The sequence below is a fragment of the Talpa occidentalis genome, unplaced genomic scaffold (assembly GCF_014898055.3).
Source record: "Talpa occidentalis isolate TD23 unplaced genomic scaffold, MPIMG_talOcc4v2.1 talOcc4.7, whole genome shotgun sequence".
NCBI lineage: Eukaryota > Metazoa > Chordata > Mammalia > Eulipotyphla > Talpidae > Talpa > Talpa occidentalis.
In genome coordinates, this window is record NW_023605083.1 from 102,503,556 (window position 1) to 102,520,223 (window position 16,668).

General features: G+C 50.0%; 1 protein-coding gene across 1 annotated transcript in view; it reads left to right on the plus strand.

The window, feature by feature from the left end:
• The first annotated feature begins 542 nt into the window (after positions 1-542).
• Positions 543-16,668, plus strand: part of PHF2 (PHD finger protein 2) — a 64,584-nt gene continuing 48,458 nt past the window's right edge. Inside the window, exon 1 of the mRNA XM_037494939.2 lies at positions 543-661. Within this exon, the coding sequence (XP_037350836.1) occupies positions 564-661 (98 nt within the window). The 5' untranslated portion in view covers positions 543-563. The remainder of the gene's footprint in view (positions 662-16,668) is intronic.

A 16,668-nucleotide genomic window follows, 5' to 3' on the forward strand; every position in this document is an offset into this window, starting at 1 on the left:
CACCTTCTCCTGGCGGGGTACCCGGGCCATCTCCCCGGGCGGGCTCGCCCGGCCCAACTTCTCCTCGCCGGGGTGCCCTGACCCATCCTCTCCGCGCCGGGCCACCCTGACCCACCTTCTCCCCGCCGGCTCCGGCCCGCCTTCCCCGCGGCCCCGGCCCGCCTTCCGCGGCGGGAGCGGCGGCTCTGGCCGGCGGGCGGAGGCGGCGCCACCCGGGGCGCTGACGTAGAGGCCGCTCGGCGGCCGGGGGTCCCTTCGGTGGGGCCGCGGCTCCCCGCCCGCCGCCCCCGCGCGTCCATTCCCTTTTGTGTCCCGCGCGCGGCCCGGCCCCCGCGCACACTCGCGCCCTGCGCCCCGCGGGCCGGCGGGCGGCTCCCGGCGCGGCCCCTGCAGCCCGCGCGCCCGGCATTGTGTGGACGCGCCGGCCGGGAGCGCGCGGGCTGTCGTGCGCCCCCGTCCCCGTCCCCGGCCCCGGCCCGGCCCCCGCCCGGCCCGGCCCGGCCCGGCCCGACCCGGGCGGCGCAGCGCAGCTCGGGCCGCGGGCGGGCGGGCGGCGCGCGAACATGGCGACGGTGCCCGTGTACTGCGTCTGCCGGCTGCCCTACGACGTTACCCGCTTCATGATCGAGTGCGACGCCTGCAAGGACTGGTTCCACGGCAGGTGAGCGCGCCGCCCGCCGCCCGCCGCCCGGCCCCGCGCCCCGCGCCCCGCGCCCCGCGCCCCGCCGGCCGCGCGCCCTTTTGTGCCCGGGGCGGGGGCCGGGGCCGGGCCCCCCTGGCCGCCGCCGCGCACAAAGCGGGCCCGCGGGAGGCGGCGGCGCCAGCCGGGCCGCCAAGTTGGGGCGCCGGGCCCGGCCGGGCCGCTGACAGCCGGGCCGCGGAGGCCGGGCGCCCAGGCCCAGGCCCGCGCCGCCGCCTCCCCCGCGAAGTTGCAGGAACTTTCCCCGCGCGGGCTCGGCCGGCCGGGCCGGGAGGAGCGGCGCTCAGCTCGCGCGGTCCCCGGAGAGGCGCGAGTGGCGGGCTCGGACGCGGGCGGGCTGGGGGCGACGCGCGGCCCAGCGAGGTGGCCGCCGCGCGCCCCCTCCCCCGCCCGGCCTGGGCTCGGGACCCCGCCGGGCTCCCCGGGCGGCCAGACCCGCCGGCCTGCGCGGCCCCGGCGGGAGCGTGGGTGACAGAACAGTGTCTGTGTGTGGGTGGGGGGTGCTGTGGCTTTGCCGCCTCCTTCCTGGCCATCGCGTTCCCCTGTTCTCCCCGCGCCCCCCGCTCCAGAAGGGGACACGCTGGTTTTGACTTGACCTTATGCTCTAGGAGGAAGATGGGGGGGGGGTAAGGCTTGGCCCTTCAGTGGCCATGATCAGCCTCTGTGGCTAGTTTTCAAAAGCCAGGTCCCTTCCACCCAGAAGTGGATGGAGGAGGAGGAAGAGGAGCTGATGCGGTGCCCAGACTGCTCCAACAGGTTCTCATGTGTCTGGGCCTCAAAGGACCGGCCAGGGGCTGTCCAGGCTGTGTGCCCTCCGGGATCCAGCCTTCAGGATCCAGGATTGGGACCGGGGGCAAGACAGGGGCATGTGGTGGTAGGTAGTTCCTGACCCAGACAGGAGACTGCCCTGCAGATTTTGACTGTGAATGGGCCAGTGACACTTACACACAGGCTGTGGCCTCCAGTCTCACTAGTTCACATGTGGGGAATTAGGCAGCCAGGATGTGACAGGGCCTGCTCAGGTTGGCCAGTGCCAGAGCCGAGTCCCACCTCAGTATCTGACAGGGACCCCAAGGGAGTGGGGGGCTAATGGGGCAGGGATACCCGCTGAAATCTCCCAGATCTGTCAGCTGCCTTCCTTTGGATGCCCGCCTGGGGTGTAAATGCTAGGCCCTGCTGAAGACATGCTGCTATGGACACCCACCAAGTAGCGTTCTCCTGAAGTCCACTGCGGCACCTGGGGTGAAAGGTGCCTTCAGTCCTTCAGGGCTCTGCATTTCCAGTGATGCTGAGAAACTTGCCCCGAGTGCTCTGAAAGTGGAGGGCTAGTGAGGGGCTGCCATCACCCTCATCTCCCTCTGTTCTGAGAACTCCTGGGGCACCTATTGGCCCCGACCTGTGCTCCAAGCCGAGGCTGGGGAAGATGTGGGGTCTGGGAGGACCTGTGCCTGCCCAGGAGCCCCCTCCAGGCAAAACCAGTTCTGAACTAGACCTTGAGATGGAAAACGGAGGAACGAGGGCAGGAAGGGGAGAGGGACTGTGGGCTCACTCGGAGGTCTGTGGGACTTGCTGGACTGGGCGAAGTAGAGGCAAGTAATACCTTACTGGGGATGTTTGGGGGAGATGTTAGCTCCTTATTTCTTATTTCTTGTCTGGAGTCTTTAAGGGGAGTTTGGTCAGCTCAGATTCATTTCCACCTGTGTGGGCTGGTAGGGTCCAATCGGCTATGCTTCCTCTGCCTGGAGGCATCTCCTGGTAGAAGCCACCAAGGGGCACTGTCAGTGGTGAGTCCTGAGGCCAGAACTGAGCAGATGCTGAGTGGCAAGAGGCAGATTAGAGGTCAAAACCTTTCTGGCTGTGACCCCGCCCTCTGTGACAAGAAAGGTGTATGACATGGTCTGTGAATTTCTCAATCTTCAGATGTTCCTGGGTGACCCAGCGACTCTTTCCAGGTGCACTACTACTTGCTCTGTTGTTTACTTTGTATTCTGTAGCTCAGCTCACTTTTTAAAGTTTGACTACTTTGTAACTTTTTATTTTTAGAGAATTTTATACTGACAGTAGAGTTACAAAAATGGTATGTTTCTCTATATCCATCCCCCTGCCTCCCCTCAGTTTTACATCTGATCAAATAAATCATGGTGGAGAGGAAGCAGAAACCAGATCAGTGCTGTTAACCAAACTGCCAGCCCCCTCAGCTGTGGCCCCACGTTGTGTTTCACTCTGTGCCTCCTTTCTTCCCTGAATATTAACCTTTACAAGGAAACTTCCTATCATCCTGGAACCAGAATACTAGTATAGTGTGCCATAGACAGTACCTGTGAAAACCTGAAACTGTTACAGGAAAAGGCTCTGTTTATGTCTCACCTGCCATCTGTCATGTCCCTCCAGTGCATCCCATTTTGGGGGGATTGGAAGAGGGTCCCCGAGATCCCTTTAACTTATAGTGACCAAATCTTTGCTGCAGATGAATCTAGCAGCTTCCCCAACTGAGCACATGGGGGAGCAGCCCCTTCCTGGGGGCTAGCCTCCTCCTAGGATAACCCAGCTCTCTCCCAGCTTTCTAGGGGGAGTTTCTTGGGAGTGCCATCACCCCAAGAAGTCAGGAGCCTGGGTTCTACCCCATTTGACCATGACTGGTCTCTCGGGCCAGGTGTCAACCTAGCTGCATTCCTGGCACTGACTGGAGTGTTACCTGGCAATTGGCTTTGACTAAGAAGGGATGGATTTGTGTTTATGGGTTGCCTCCAAGCTGTCTTGTGTGTTTTATAGGAAGTGTGGCACCCAGCAGTGTTGGGACCTGTCTTTTAGGAATGCCACAAAGCCATTTGGGCAAAGTACTGCAGGTGCTTCTTAGACCTGTGTCCTCCTCAGACCCGTGTCCCACTGCCCTTGTCTTCAGTGAGGTGTTCAGCTGTGGCCGTCGCTCCAGGGAATGACCTGGCACCTCACCTTGTCACCACCCTGATGTGAAGAGTCTCAGTCTCTGGGAAAGAGGAATGATTGTGTTAAAGTACCAGACATCCTAAATCCTGGCCCTTGTTCAGTTGTCTGTTATATTAAACTTGAGGATTTTTGGAGGCATAGACAGTACAATTGATTTCAGAATTCAAAAACTAAGGTGCTATGCAGTCCTGTGAGAGGTTCATTCATTCCTTGGTAAATGTTCATTGGCCGTGCTGTGTGGGATGTAGTGCTGACCTGGGGTACTAAGGCAGAGCCCTGCCTGTTTTGGGACTTTTTCTTTAGATTCAGACTCAGAAGTCAAGAACTCCAGGCCAGCCTGGCAGGGAGGGACCCTGTTGGAGTCACGATGGAGCACTGTAGGGACAAGAAGTAGGCTGGGGGTGAGGAGCACATCAGGGGGCCGGCAGGGGTGACTTTTCCCTGACAGCCAGAGCCACATTGGCAGACACTGAGCAGAGGGTGGCAGGAGAGGATTGATGATTTAAAAGGTCTCTCTGACTGCCTTGGGGACAGTTGGGGATGAGGGTGGGGCAGGAGCCCACCTCTGGGTGAGAGAGGAGTGGGCCTGAGGGGTGGGGCCTGGGGTGGGAAGTGGGGGTCAGTTCTGACATGAACAGTCTCCAATTTCTGTGTGTCTATCTGTACGTCTAGGCTCTACCTGCCCTTCTTGCTGGGGTCATCTCTGTGCCTGTCCCCGCAGGACTGGCTCAGCCTTTGGGGCTTCTTGTAGAGTCCCCCACCCCACCCAGCCTTAAGCTTCTTGGGAGAGAGCCATCTCTGTAGGTCCTTGGTTCTCACAGGCGATTGTGACATGGAGCTTGGCCCATGTTGCCCTTGGAGGCAGGGACCAAGCTTCAGCATTGTAATGTGGGCGATTAGAGCTGACAATTGTACCAGGGGAGCGCCATCCACTTGGAGATAGCCTTGTGGCTTGTATGATGAGTTTAGCAATAATGGTGAATCATACAGAAGTGAGGCGTTCTCACTGGGCCAGTTTAAGAAGCTGTTGGTGGTTGAAGGATTGCCCGGGTGGCTCTAGAGAGCATAGTGGATGTCCTGTCCCTCTATCCTTTCCAAAGGAGGCAAGTTCAGGGAACCAACTTGGAGCAGGACTCACTGAAGTCACCAGAGTCTCCAGTTTTACTGAATACATGAGCTGGAGGCATGTTTGGTCTGAACCTCTCTCTGCCTTTGCACACGGACTTGTGGGACCACTGGGCTCAGGTGTTGCTCTGGCCTCATGACAGGGGGTAGAGGTTGGGAGCTTGGTGTTAAGCCTGCCCCTTCCCCCATGGGCATCCCTCTTTTGTAGCCTCCCCTCCCCTCTGTGCTCATGGCACATGGCAGGGCCATAATCCAAAAGAATAAGGAGATTGCTGTTGGGAGTGAGGATTGGCCAGAAAATGACCTCCAGCTGTGTGCTGGAAGAATCTCATTCCTGAGATTCTGTCAGCTTTGAAATGACTGGTGTGACCAACAGTGCCGCAAGTTCATGCTCACTGGCCTTTATGGTGTCAGGACGAGTTCAGGGTCACCTCTTACTGGTCTTACAAAGACCTAGGCCAGGTGGATTGCCCTCCTACTTCTAGCCTGGAGGGGGACATCTCATCTTCTGACCACCTGGGTACAGGAGAGAGGTGGCAATTAATTAATTAGATTGTTCTGGCTGAAGGACCTGAACAAATCCAGGCACTGACATCCCCATTTGTGTCCATGGTTGCAAAAGTGCAACATGGATAGAAAGCTGGCAGCCGGAAGGCTACTGCTCCCTTGCCTAGTGGGTCAACCAGCTCTCAGCAGCATCCTTCAGGACTCAGTGGCCCAGTGTCCTGCCATCTTCCCCTGCCTCTTTCCCTTCATCTTGAGTATCTTCATCCCCCTTGTGCCTTGGTTCTGAGGATTTTGGCTTGGTGATTGGGAAGTCTAAGTGTGGGCTTCAGAATGGGGCTTGGCTCTATGTTTTAGGGTAGAGGATCTGGTGATCCAAAGTGCTGGGTCATGCTCCGAAAAACATAGACTCGCAGCCAAGCTTTGACCTTCGAGCACAGGAACTGAAGGTCTTTGTGGTATTTGCCCAGACAGATGGAGAAACTAGCCTTTTATTTATTTTTCAATTGGGGTGAAATTCACATACCATAAAATTAACCATTTTCAAGTGTAGTTTATGGCATTTAGCAGTTCAAAATGTGCACCCATCATCTCTTATCTAGCAATAATTCTTAGTTATTTTCATCACCCCCAAAGAAAACCCCAAACTCATTAAACAACTCCTTATTCCCCTCAATCCCCAGACCTTGACAGCCACCCCCCAGCTTTCTGTCTTATAGATTTATCTCTTCTGAACTTTTATATAACATACTCTATGGAGTATATTATATATTGTGTCTGTATAGTATATATTGTGTCTGATTTCTTTCACTTAGCATGAGGTTTTTTGAGTTCATGATGTTGCAGTAGGTATCAGAACTGAATTGATTTTTTATGGCTGAATAATATTACGTTGTATGGTTATACCACAGTTTGTTTATCCATTCATCCCTGATGAACATTTAGGTTTTTTCCACCTATGGCTATTGTCAATAATGCTTTTATGAACATTCCTATACAAATATTTGTTTGAAGACCTGTTTTCAATTCTTTTGGAAGTTGCCAGGTCACATGGTTTATTTTATATTTAACTTTTGAATAACCAACAAACCATTTTCCACAGTGCTATGCCATTTTAGATTTTCATCATGAATGTAGAAGCAATCTGATTTCTCTACATCCAGGCCAACACTTGGGATTTTTATCTTTAAAATTATAGACATCCTAGGGGGTATGAGGTGATAATGACTCTGAGCATTGTTTCAGGTGTTTGCTTTCCGTTGGTTTATCTTTTTTGGAGAAATGTCTATTGAAATAGTTGGTCCACTTTTAAATTGGTTTATATGTCTTTATTGTTGAATTGTAAGAGTTCTTTTTGTATCCTGGACATTAGACCTTATCAGAAACATGATTCGCAAATGTTTCCCCATTCTGTGGATTGTCCTTTCACTTCTGTGATAGTGTCCAGTATCTGGAAAAGTTTTTAATTTTGTTGAAGTTCAATTTATCTTTTTCTCTCAATGCTTGTACTTTTGGTGTCATATCCAAGAAACCATTGCTAGCTTAAAATCATGAAGTTCAAGTTAAGAATCAACTTTATTAGTTTACATATGGATGATACAGGCCATTTGTTGATAAGACTGTTCTTTCCCTACCAAAATTCTTGGTGGCCTTGTTGAAAAATCATGTGACCATAGACATGCAGATTTATTTTTGGGCTCTTTGTTCCATCCCATTGATTTGTATGTCTATCCTTTATGCCAGTGCTATTCTGTTTTGATTATGGTAGCTCTGTGGTAAGTTTTGAGGGCAGGAGGTTTTGTTCTTTTTTTAAAAAAAAATTCTTTTGGCTTTTGAGGGCTCCTGGAAATCTCATATGAATTTCTGCAAAAAGCGTTGTTCGGATTTTGACAGGGATTGTGTTGAGTCTGGATTTTGTGGATAGTGCTGACATCCTCAAAATATTATGTCTTTTAATCCACAAACAAAGGATGTATCTACATTTATTTAGATTTAGATCTCTTTGATTTCTTCAGCAATGTTTTGCAGTTTTCAGTGTACCAGTTTTTCATCCCTAGGTTACATTTGTCCTAGATGTTTTATCCTTTTGGAAGCCATTGCAAATAGGATTGTTTTCTTAATTTCCTTTTGGAATGTTCGTGGCTGATTCTGTCACCCTTTAAAAAAAAATCTCTTTCAGAACCAGACGTGTGCAGGGTGCCTCCACATGCTGTTGTGTTCCTGCTCTGTACACACTTGGTTGCATGCCCTCAGCCTTTCTGTCTCACCATAAGTGTTGGTTGAACTGGGTCATTTCTCTATGTGTGTGGGTTTCCTTGTATTGTGTGTGGGATGCTCTTTGAGGTGTTCACCCTGCCTTTGAGGGAATTGTGGCAGCGCAGTGCAGGGCTGATGCTGATCTTCTCGATGACTGCAAGGAGGGTGAGGTGGGCTGTTCTATCAGGAGGGAGCATACTGACACTGGACAGCCCGCCCAGGTGACAAGACAGCTTGATGGGCAGGAGTGGCCTGACAGTGGGAGTCTGCCTTGGTACTCCCCCCAGCAACTCATTGCTGAGAGTGATGGGGCAGTAACAGGACCCCAAGGACCCGCTCTGGTGTGAACCTGACAGGAGAGGTCTGTACCTGGGATTTTAGCCCAGACTGTTGACTGAGCCATGAGCCTTTTGCTGGGGGTGGACTGTGTCCCCAGTACACTTTGGACATGTGTGCCTGGAACAGAGCTGAGCCCTTGGCACTGTGCTTTGGGACTGAGCCCCCTAAGGGGGTGTCATTTTCTGCTTCATCTGGATTGGGCCACATTCTTTCTATTCATGACACACTGTGGGCCTGGCAAATGTAAGCATCTGATTGGGCCTAGAGGGTGTTCTGGGGACAGAATCTGAAAGTGTGACACATCCCCACTGACCTTTGCTGGGCACCCCCATACACTGTGGATAGTAGTTCCCAACCCATGTACAACTGCCCAGCTATATGGACTGTGGTACATGAGGATCCTATCACTCTGAAACTTTGTTTTCTTGTCCCTTAAAACCCCACTGAGTCTGGGGCAAATCTCTGGGAATGCTGGGCTGAGCAGGAAGGACTTCCTGGACAAAAGCACATCTCGGGGTACAGGACCTCCCCTGCCATTCCCGTCTCCCCACCCCCGGGAATAATTGCCATCTTCATGGAAGACAACACACATTTAGGCATTCATGAGAGACTGAAATATGGTATAGCATCCCGGCAAGATCCAGAAACTGCAGCTAGATCTACTTTGCCTCACAGATGACCAGACTGGGGGAGAGTTGAGGTGTGACTTCTTAAGAACTCCCAGATCCTGGGTGGGGGGAGCCTCCAAGGCACATAGGGCACATGTTGGGGTAGGAGGTAGATCCCTACTCCTGCTGTTGAAGTTTGTGAAACTCTGGGATAAATTGCCATTGGTATTGTAGAATCTTTCCCTTAGTCTGTCACAACTCCTGATAGTGTCTCTGGCTGCCTGTGAGTTGCAGCACATAAAAGGTGTCTTAGAGCCAGGCACCCAGGGTGGCAAGGGATTGGTCTCTCACTTGCTTCCTGCCAGCACCTGTACTTTCTGTCATCACCCCTGGACTGTCCAGCCCCAGGGGCAGTGAAAGTGGATGCTTGTGTGCATGAAGGACCTGCCTGGGGTGAGTCCACAGGTGTTGGAGAGTGTGAGGGGGGTCATGAGGAGTGGTGTGTCTTTGAGTTTAGGGGCTCATCCAGCATGTACCCCAAGCCCCTCGGGTCAGCTCTGAGGACTTTTCCCATGGTTTCTGCGTTGAGGACAGGTGCAAATGCCTTCTTCCTGACCACGGGCAATTGGGGGCCAGTCTTCAGCTCATCTTTGCTTGAGTGTATGGGGTAGCCTCTCCTGGCCTCACAAGTCCCCTCTCCAGTGTTAGCCACCCCTATAACATCTCTCTGGGGCCCTGAAGATAATGTTGGTAATGATGATGGCACAGGGAAATCTGGGCATTTGGGTGGGGGTGCCTGGGCCCTGCCCTTCAGGTCCCTGCCAGTTTTTTTTTTTAAAGATTTATTTATTTATGCATACAAGAATGGCAGTACAGGCCAGAGGTGCGGGGGCAGGGGTTGGGGTGAGAGAATTCACCAGAAACAGAGTGGGGAGCAGAACAGGCAGACTGACTGAAATACACTCTTTTTTTTTAATAAATTTTATTTTTATATTCCCCATATAATTGCAATCCCCTTATTTTGACCCCAATCCCTCCCCTCCCCGCCCCCCACAGAGTGTCTCTGGTTCATAGTTTTTGTTGATTTTGATTTTCACTTTCTTATAGTTATTCATTTTCCTGGTCCCTTATTTAAGTTTTCTAGATTCCTGCTATGCGTGAGACCATCCGGTATTTTTCTTTTTCTTTCTGACTTATTTCGCTGAGCATGATCCCTTCCAGCGCCATCCATGTTGCTGCAAATTGCATGTGTTTATCTTTTTTGAATGCTGAGTAATATTCCATGGTGTATATGTACCACATCTTCTTGATCCAGTCATCTATTTTTGGGCATGAAATACACTCTTGAGAGGAGCAGCAGGTGAGGCAGGGAGGTCTGCTGTGCCATCCCTGCCAGTTTTCAAGACTCATGGTTTCCTTCCCTCTGCAAATGACTCTCTAGAATGGCAGGTGGGGTTGTGGGGCCAGGGGCATCCCTCTGCTTTTGCTACCAGTGCAGGCCAGCGAGCTCTGGAGGGGCAGGTTCCAGGTCCTCTTTCTGCAAAGCAGATGTCTAATTTGGGATAAAAGCTCAGGAGAAGGAGGCACACAGATTTGTCTTCAACTCGAGACAAAACTTTACAATCATTGGAGCTGTTGCCAAACCAGCCATGTATGGAGCAACATCATGCTGGTGAGAGTGGGGTTTCTCAGCCTCTGCTCTATTGACATTTGGGTCAGGAATTCTCTGCATGGTGGTTTTTTGAGCAGGACATCCACCGAATCCCTGGCCTCTGCTCCAGAATCCAATAGTACCCCCACATCCCCAGCCAGAGCTGAATGTCCCCTGGGACCAAGTCACACCAGGTGAGGGCAAGAAACAAACTACTCACCTTCATTGGGTAAAAAGTGGCACCTCTAACTACTGTCTTGTCTTGTATTTATTTATTTATTATGAAAAGAAATAACTGTGTTTACTCACTTAAAAATAGTTAATTGCATGAATTTGCAAATGGAACACTAGCACAGTTTAAAAAAAATAAAGGACAAGAATATGAGTGAAAGCTTGTCTTCTCCCCATACCCAGCTGGATTCCAACTCCTTAGGAAAAAAGGCAGAGGTTTTTGTTGATATATTTGTGTGGTGTGCCCAACCTTCTTCCTTGCTTGTGTGCAAGTGTATCTGTTGGGTAAATTCCAGGATGGGAAGTTGTGGGTCTAAGGGCATCGTATTTCCGGTTTAAAAATTGCCAGATAAATTATGCCAATTCCCCACACACTGGGCAGCCCATTTTCTGAAGGTTTTGATCTTCTTTAGTTCAGCCTGGATAGTGAAAAACTGTATCTCACTGCAGTGTTAGCGTGTGGTTATTACAGGATATTAAATATTATTATATATTATCATCTAAGTTACCTAATTATTGGCTTGCTGGCTTTTCCACTCTTTCCTCCCTGCGATGGTAGGATTATATAGGTGGCCCAGAGTTTTGCTAATGCAAGCTGAAAGAACAGGTTCAGTCAGTCTGAAAGGTGGATGCAGGCATCTTGGGCAGAGGGTCCCATCCCTGCCTCCTGCCCCACAGTGCCCGAGCCTCTGCTTTCTGGGCTGGGCTGGTGGAAGGTGTAGGCTCACCTGTTTGCCATGTGTCCCCTCCACTCCCTTTCTAAGTCCTCTTGTAATGTCAGACCTTATTTGCTTCCCACCCTCTGCATAAACGTTTTCTTTTTTACTTGTTTTAGAAAAATTACAAACATGGTAGTGTTTCTGCATGTCCATGGCTCAGATTCCCTGAATGTTAACATCTCAGGCACCACTGTGCCTTGTGAACCCACATAGGTCCTGCAGAGCCAGCCACCCAGGGCAGACCCCTCTGTCTACTCAGACCCCTTCATGGGGTCTGAGACCCCTTCATGGTCTGTGTGCTTCTGAGGAGCCCTGTCTTCCCACCCCTCGCCTTACCTTCAAGCACCCTGACCAAGCACCTCAGCCTGGAGGGAGACACCCCTGTAGCTTTCTGGCCCCATGACCTAGGAAGGTGCGGCTCAACAGCATGGGTGGTCTCTGCAACGCTGTTGGAGGCACTCTCCACAGCCTGGCCACATCGGGTCATGGATGCTGTTCCTTCTTGTTTCTTCTAGATCTGTAGTGTGTCTTATTTTTTTACCTTTAAAGTGTTCCTTGAAAGGGCCTCCCTGGTGGTGCAAGGGGTTAAGAAGGTGCCCGCAGCCACTGCAGCACGCGTTCGATCCCCAGCCAGGGAGCTACCCACATGGCACAGCAGACCTCTCCTGTCTTGCCCACTGCTCCCCTCAGCAGTGTTATTTCAGTCAATCCACCTGTTGTGTTCCCCACACTGTCTCTGGTGAATCCTCTCACCCCCCACACCTCTGGCCTTTACCCCCATTCTTGCATGTATAAATAAATAAATCTTTAAAAAAAATAAAGTGTAATAGTCTTTGGAATCCCCTCTCTGAGGCGCTGACAAGAGCACTTTGGGCCCTTTACCTCCCCAAACCCCTGCTTTGAGTACAGGTGTGACTACCATGTGGTCTGGACACCCCAGTGCATTGGGTGGTATGAGCTGGTCCTGGGGAGCATGTGACCAAGCCCCTGCTTCATAGACAGAACAGAGACGGTCCCATTGTGTCTTTGGCCAAGTGCTCATGCCTGACCATGCTAACAAATCCAGCAACACCCTGAGAAGACCCCAGGCCCCAGGTGTCCCCAGAAGGGCTAGAAAGCCTCTCATCCAAGTTGGGGAAGCCCTGTGGCTGGTCAGTGATCTTTTGCCATTGAACAGACCCATGATGGACTACACTCCTGGATCCTCGCCATGGCGAGGCCACCCCTCAAGCAGAAGGCTATGTCCAGCTGGACTTATGTTGGAGGAAGTAGCCACAGGCTTGTCTGCCATGAGCATCCTCCTGCTGGGTCCCTCTTCCTAACCCCGCTCCCTCCCCATTTGTCTCAGAACCCTGAGACTTGCTCCCACGTTGGAACCTTGATCAGGAGCCAACTCCTTGCCAGCCACCTCCACGCTGGCCTTGGAGGCCCTTGGGGTAGCAGAACCAGGCTGGATTGTCTTCTGCCTTCTCCTTCCTGACACTCTGTGATTTGAGACTGAGGTTCATTTTTAAACTCTTGGGGAACCTTAAGGACAGCCCCTGTACAGGAGGATGGAAGCATGTGGTAGAAGCCCCATTTTAGGGAGTGGGACACAGAGTTACCTTCCGCATGGCCCTGTTCATTCTGCAGACTGTCTGTTAGTTAAGGAAAGGCTTTGATGAAATCACCCTGGCAACACCTGGCACTGGCTGCTGGGCAGGCGAGTCCTTACAGGCCTTTCCTGAAGTGTCCCATTTAGGTTGAAAATCATGGACGAGGCATAACTGTGTGCTTGTTGATATTCTGGAAGCTGTTTCTAGAGTCATGTGCCTCCAACTATTGGCATGGGTGTCATGCCAATAGAAGGATGGAGGGCCCTGGTGCCTCTCTGCACAGTGAGGCTGAGTTCTGTGCACCTCATCTTGTCCTCAGGACTGTCCTGTGAACCAGATAAGCCCCAGATTTAGTGGTAGGGACCCTGATGTTCGGAGTGGCTCTGGAGCCAGGCACAGGTGAGCTGCCTTGTCCTGAATCACAACTCTTTGGCGCTGCACATGGCTACTACTGGCTAAATCTGGTAGCTCAGCTTTCACCATCCTAGCTTATAGCTTGGGCCCCAAGGGATGGCCCATAAGACACTGGCCCCATAACCTATGGCCGTTGGGATTCTGGGACAGGGCCTGTGGGTTGGAGCACCTCCAGATTTCTTAATCTTTGCTTTTTCAGTCCTTTATGGTTAAAAATGGAGGGGAGGGGCAAAGAACAGTAAGACAGGACCCTGTGTTCCCTACAGACACAGCAGCAGTGGGGACCAACCCACCTTTTTTCTAGGGCTGCTTCCCTAGGGTTACAGTACAGAGGTGGTCATCAAACACCACCCCCAGCTACCCTCTAAGCTTCTGTTCTCATGGTATGCTGGCAACTGAGGACAGGGGCCTCCCTTGATCTAGAGTTCATATTTCTCTTAATATAACCTTGGGCTGCTTTTGCTTTCTGGTCAGTTTTGTCGCCCAGCAGCCTTGTGGGTCTCTGAAGGTTTTATCCAGATGGAAGGCTGTAATTCCCAGAGGTTCCCAACAGAGGTATTTGCTCTATATCTGCATACAACTGGTTTCCTTAGAAACTGCTGGAGTAAATGCTGCTTCTGAATTTTAAAGGGACCATGCACCTTATCTAGAATATCTGTTCAAAATCCACCAGAACAGGTTTTAAAATGTATGGGGAAAATGTATTTTCAGTATTCATTTAATATATCAAGACTTCTAGACTCTCGGATGACAGAGTTGAAGGGATGATTAAGGAAATTATAGTGTACTCACACAATAGAAAATTATGTAGTCATCAACAATCATGTTTACAGTTAGATTTTAATGATATTGAAAATATTTATGATATAACCTATATATGATTTAAGTGGAAAAAAGCAACATTTAATATCTTGTATGATAGCTGGCGTCAATTAGTCAGAACAGAAAATACAAGGAGACACGCTAAAACGTTAAAAGCATTAGGAGTATTTTTTTTTTCCTGCTGCTTTTTCACTTTTCTGTGTTTTCCAGCTTGTTTTCTGGGAGCATAATATTGCTTTTATAACTAGAAATAAAATAAGCACAACTATAAGATGGTCAGAGTTCAGAGGTATATAACCTGTCTGCTAAGAAGGGCTCTGAGAGCCCCTGGGTAGGAGTTTTAAGCCTCTTGGGCTCTGCGTGGTCAGAGTCAGGGACCTCAGGCTTCTGGGTCAGGAGGGTACCCAGCTGATGACTGAACTCTCACTACTGCTTCCTAAGCAGCAGGACTTCTGTCCTCAGCTGCTCTCATGTCTGAGGATCCCTCCCTAAGTGGGCACGCAGGCTCCAGGACATTTGGGGCTGCTATCAGTCAGCCCCTCTGGCCTGGCCTGACATCCCTTCCCCAAGGACTGGCAGTTCACAGTCACTGCTCTCTGCATGGGGCTTTAAATACTTACTTTCTTATGTGAACTCAGATACAGATTCCGGGCAGTTACTTGGGTGCACTTGGATGTATACAGATACCAAGTGTTTTACTGATACTCCATCTGAATGTAGACTGTGGGGACACCTAAGGCCAAAGTTTGAGGAGCCACTTTCAATTGGACCTACCTAGGAAGACAGCAAAAAAGCCTGAAAATGTAATGTAAGCCTTAGAAATTTAGCATTTGGTGTGGCAGAAAATATTTTCTGACTACATTCATTGTGATTGTTTATTCCAAAATGCCCAGTTCTAGAGTGGATTGAGACAGGTGTGCACACACACACCCTTTCTATTTGCCAGACACATTGCAGCACACAAAGGGGCACGTGGCTGTAGACACCGGGCTCACATTCTTAACTTCTACATGGCTGGTGTGTACCAGATACGTGTATATCTAAGGATTCCCTGTTCTTTTCCTTTTTCTTACACAATTTACAAAGATCAGTTTCGTATTTTCCTGCTTTATCAAGGCACAATCAGTAAATAGATTTGTTATACATTTAGAGTGTACGACATGATGATTTCATGTAAGTGTGGATTTCTCACCATGGAGATAATTCAAACACCTTTCACCTCACAAAAACTACCCCCCCTTTTGGGGTGAGAATACTTAGGTTCTGCTCTTCCACACAGTGGGGGTCTGATATGTGAGACCCCTTACCCCAGGGTTTACTCAGTGCCTGTGCACTCAGAAGCAGTGTGTTTTATCCTGAGTGTTCTCCTTGAAAGATTTCATTCCTGCTGGTTGTTCTGCAGCCTCATGAGCCAACCCCAGTGGAAGTTGCTGCTTTGAGGTCTGGAGTGGGTGTTCTAGCCATGCCCTGTGTGGAGGTTGGAGATCCGGCACCGTACTGCAGGCCATTCCACTCCTGTGGCAGGACCGGTAGCTGGCCTGGTCACAGAATGACTTACACCCCCAGGTCCTCGCTGGGAGAAAGGGGTCCACCCACTTGTGATGGCACCCCATCACCCCTGGTTGGCCTTGCTGCCTCCAAGTTCAAGAAGTGGGACAACCAAGGGGTGGGTGTTTCAGACAAATTTCATGTGAGCAGTGGCAGAGTGTTCCACAGAAAGGGGGTTCTGGTTCTGAGGTGGGAAACAGTGCTTTGACTTGTTTTAGTTTGTTGAAATAGAGTTGACACAGGACTTGTGTAAGTTTAAGGTTCACAGCATAATGACGGGACATACTTACATCTGTACTGAAATGATCAACTACAATAAATTTAGTAACATCCATCACTTAACATAGCTTTAAAAAGAGGGTTTTTTTGACTAATTATAATAAAGTAAAAATCAAAATCAACAAGCAACTATAAATCAGAGACATGCTACAGGGAGGGGAGGAGGGAGTAGGATCAAAACAAGGGAGGGTGGGAATTGTATGAGGACTATAACCAAGATGAAAATGCATACATTGTGCAAAAAATGAAAAATGATGAAAAAATATATAAAATTAAAAAAATTAATAAAAAGAATTTTTTTCCTGTGATGAGAACTCGAGGATTTAGTCCCTGAGTAGCTTCCCACAGCAGTGTTAGCTCTGGTCAGTGTGTGGTACATGATATCCCAGGACTTAGGTATTTTGTAACTGGAAGTTTGTATCTTTAGACAACCTTTCTCCAGCTCTCCCTCCCTAGTCGCCTTCCCTGCTAACCATGAATCTGATCTCCTAAGGATTTTTTTCTTTTAGATTTCACATATAATTGACATCATGCAGTATTGTATTTGTCTTTCTCTGTTGTGACTTATATTTCATTTCACACAGTGTTCTCCAGGTTCATCTATGTTGTCATGAATGGCAGGATTTCCTTCTACTTTTTCACGACTGAGTAATATTCCATTGGATATATATTCCATACTTTCTTTATCCATTTCTCTATTGATGGGCACTTGGGTTGTTTCCATATCTTGACTATTGTAAATAATGCTGCAGGGAATACAGAGATGCAGATAATTCTTTAAGGTAGTGATTCAATTTCCTTGGGTAAATACCCAGGTGTGGAATTACTGGGTCATATTATAGATCTTAACATAGCTTAAAAAAGAGTTTTTTCCTGTGATTTTTAAAATTTTTTTGAGGAACCTACATACTGTCTTCGTAGAGGTTGGAGC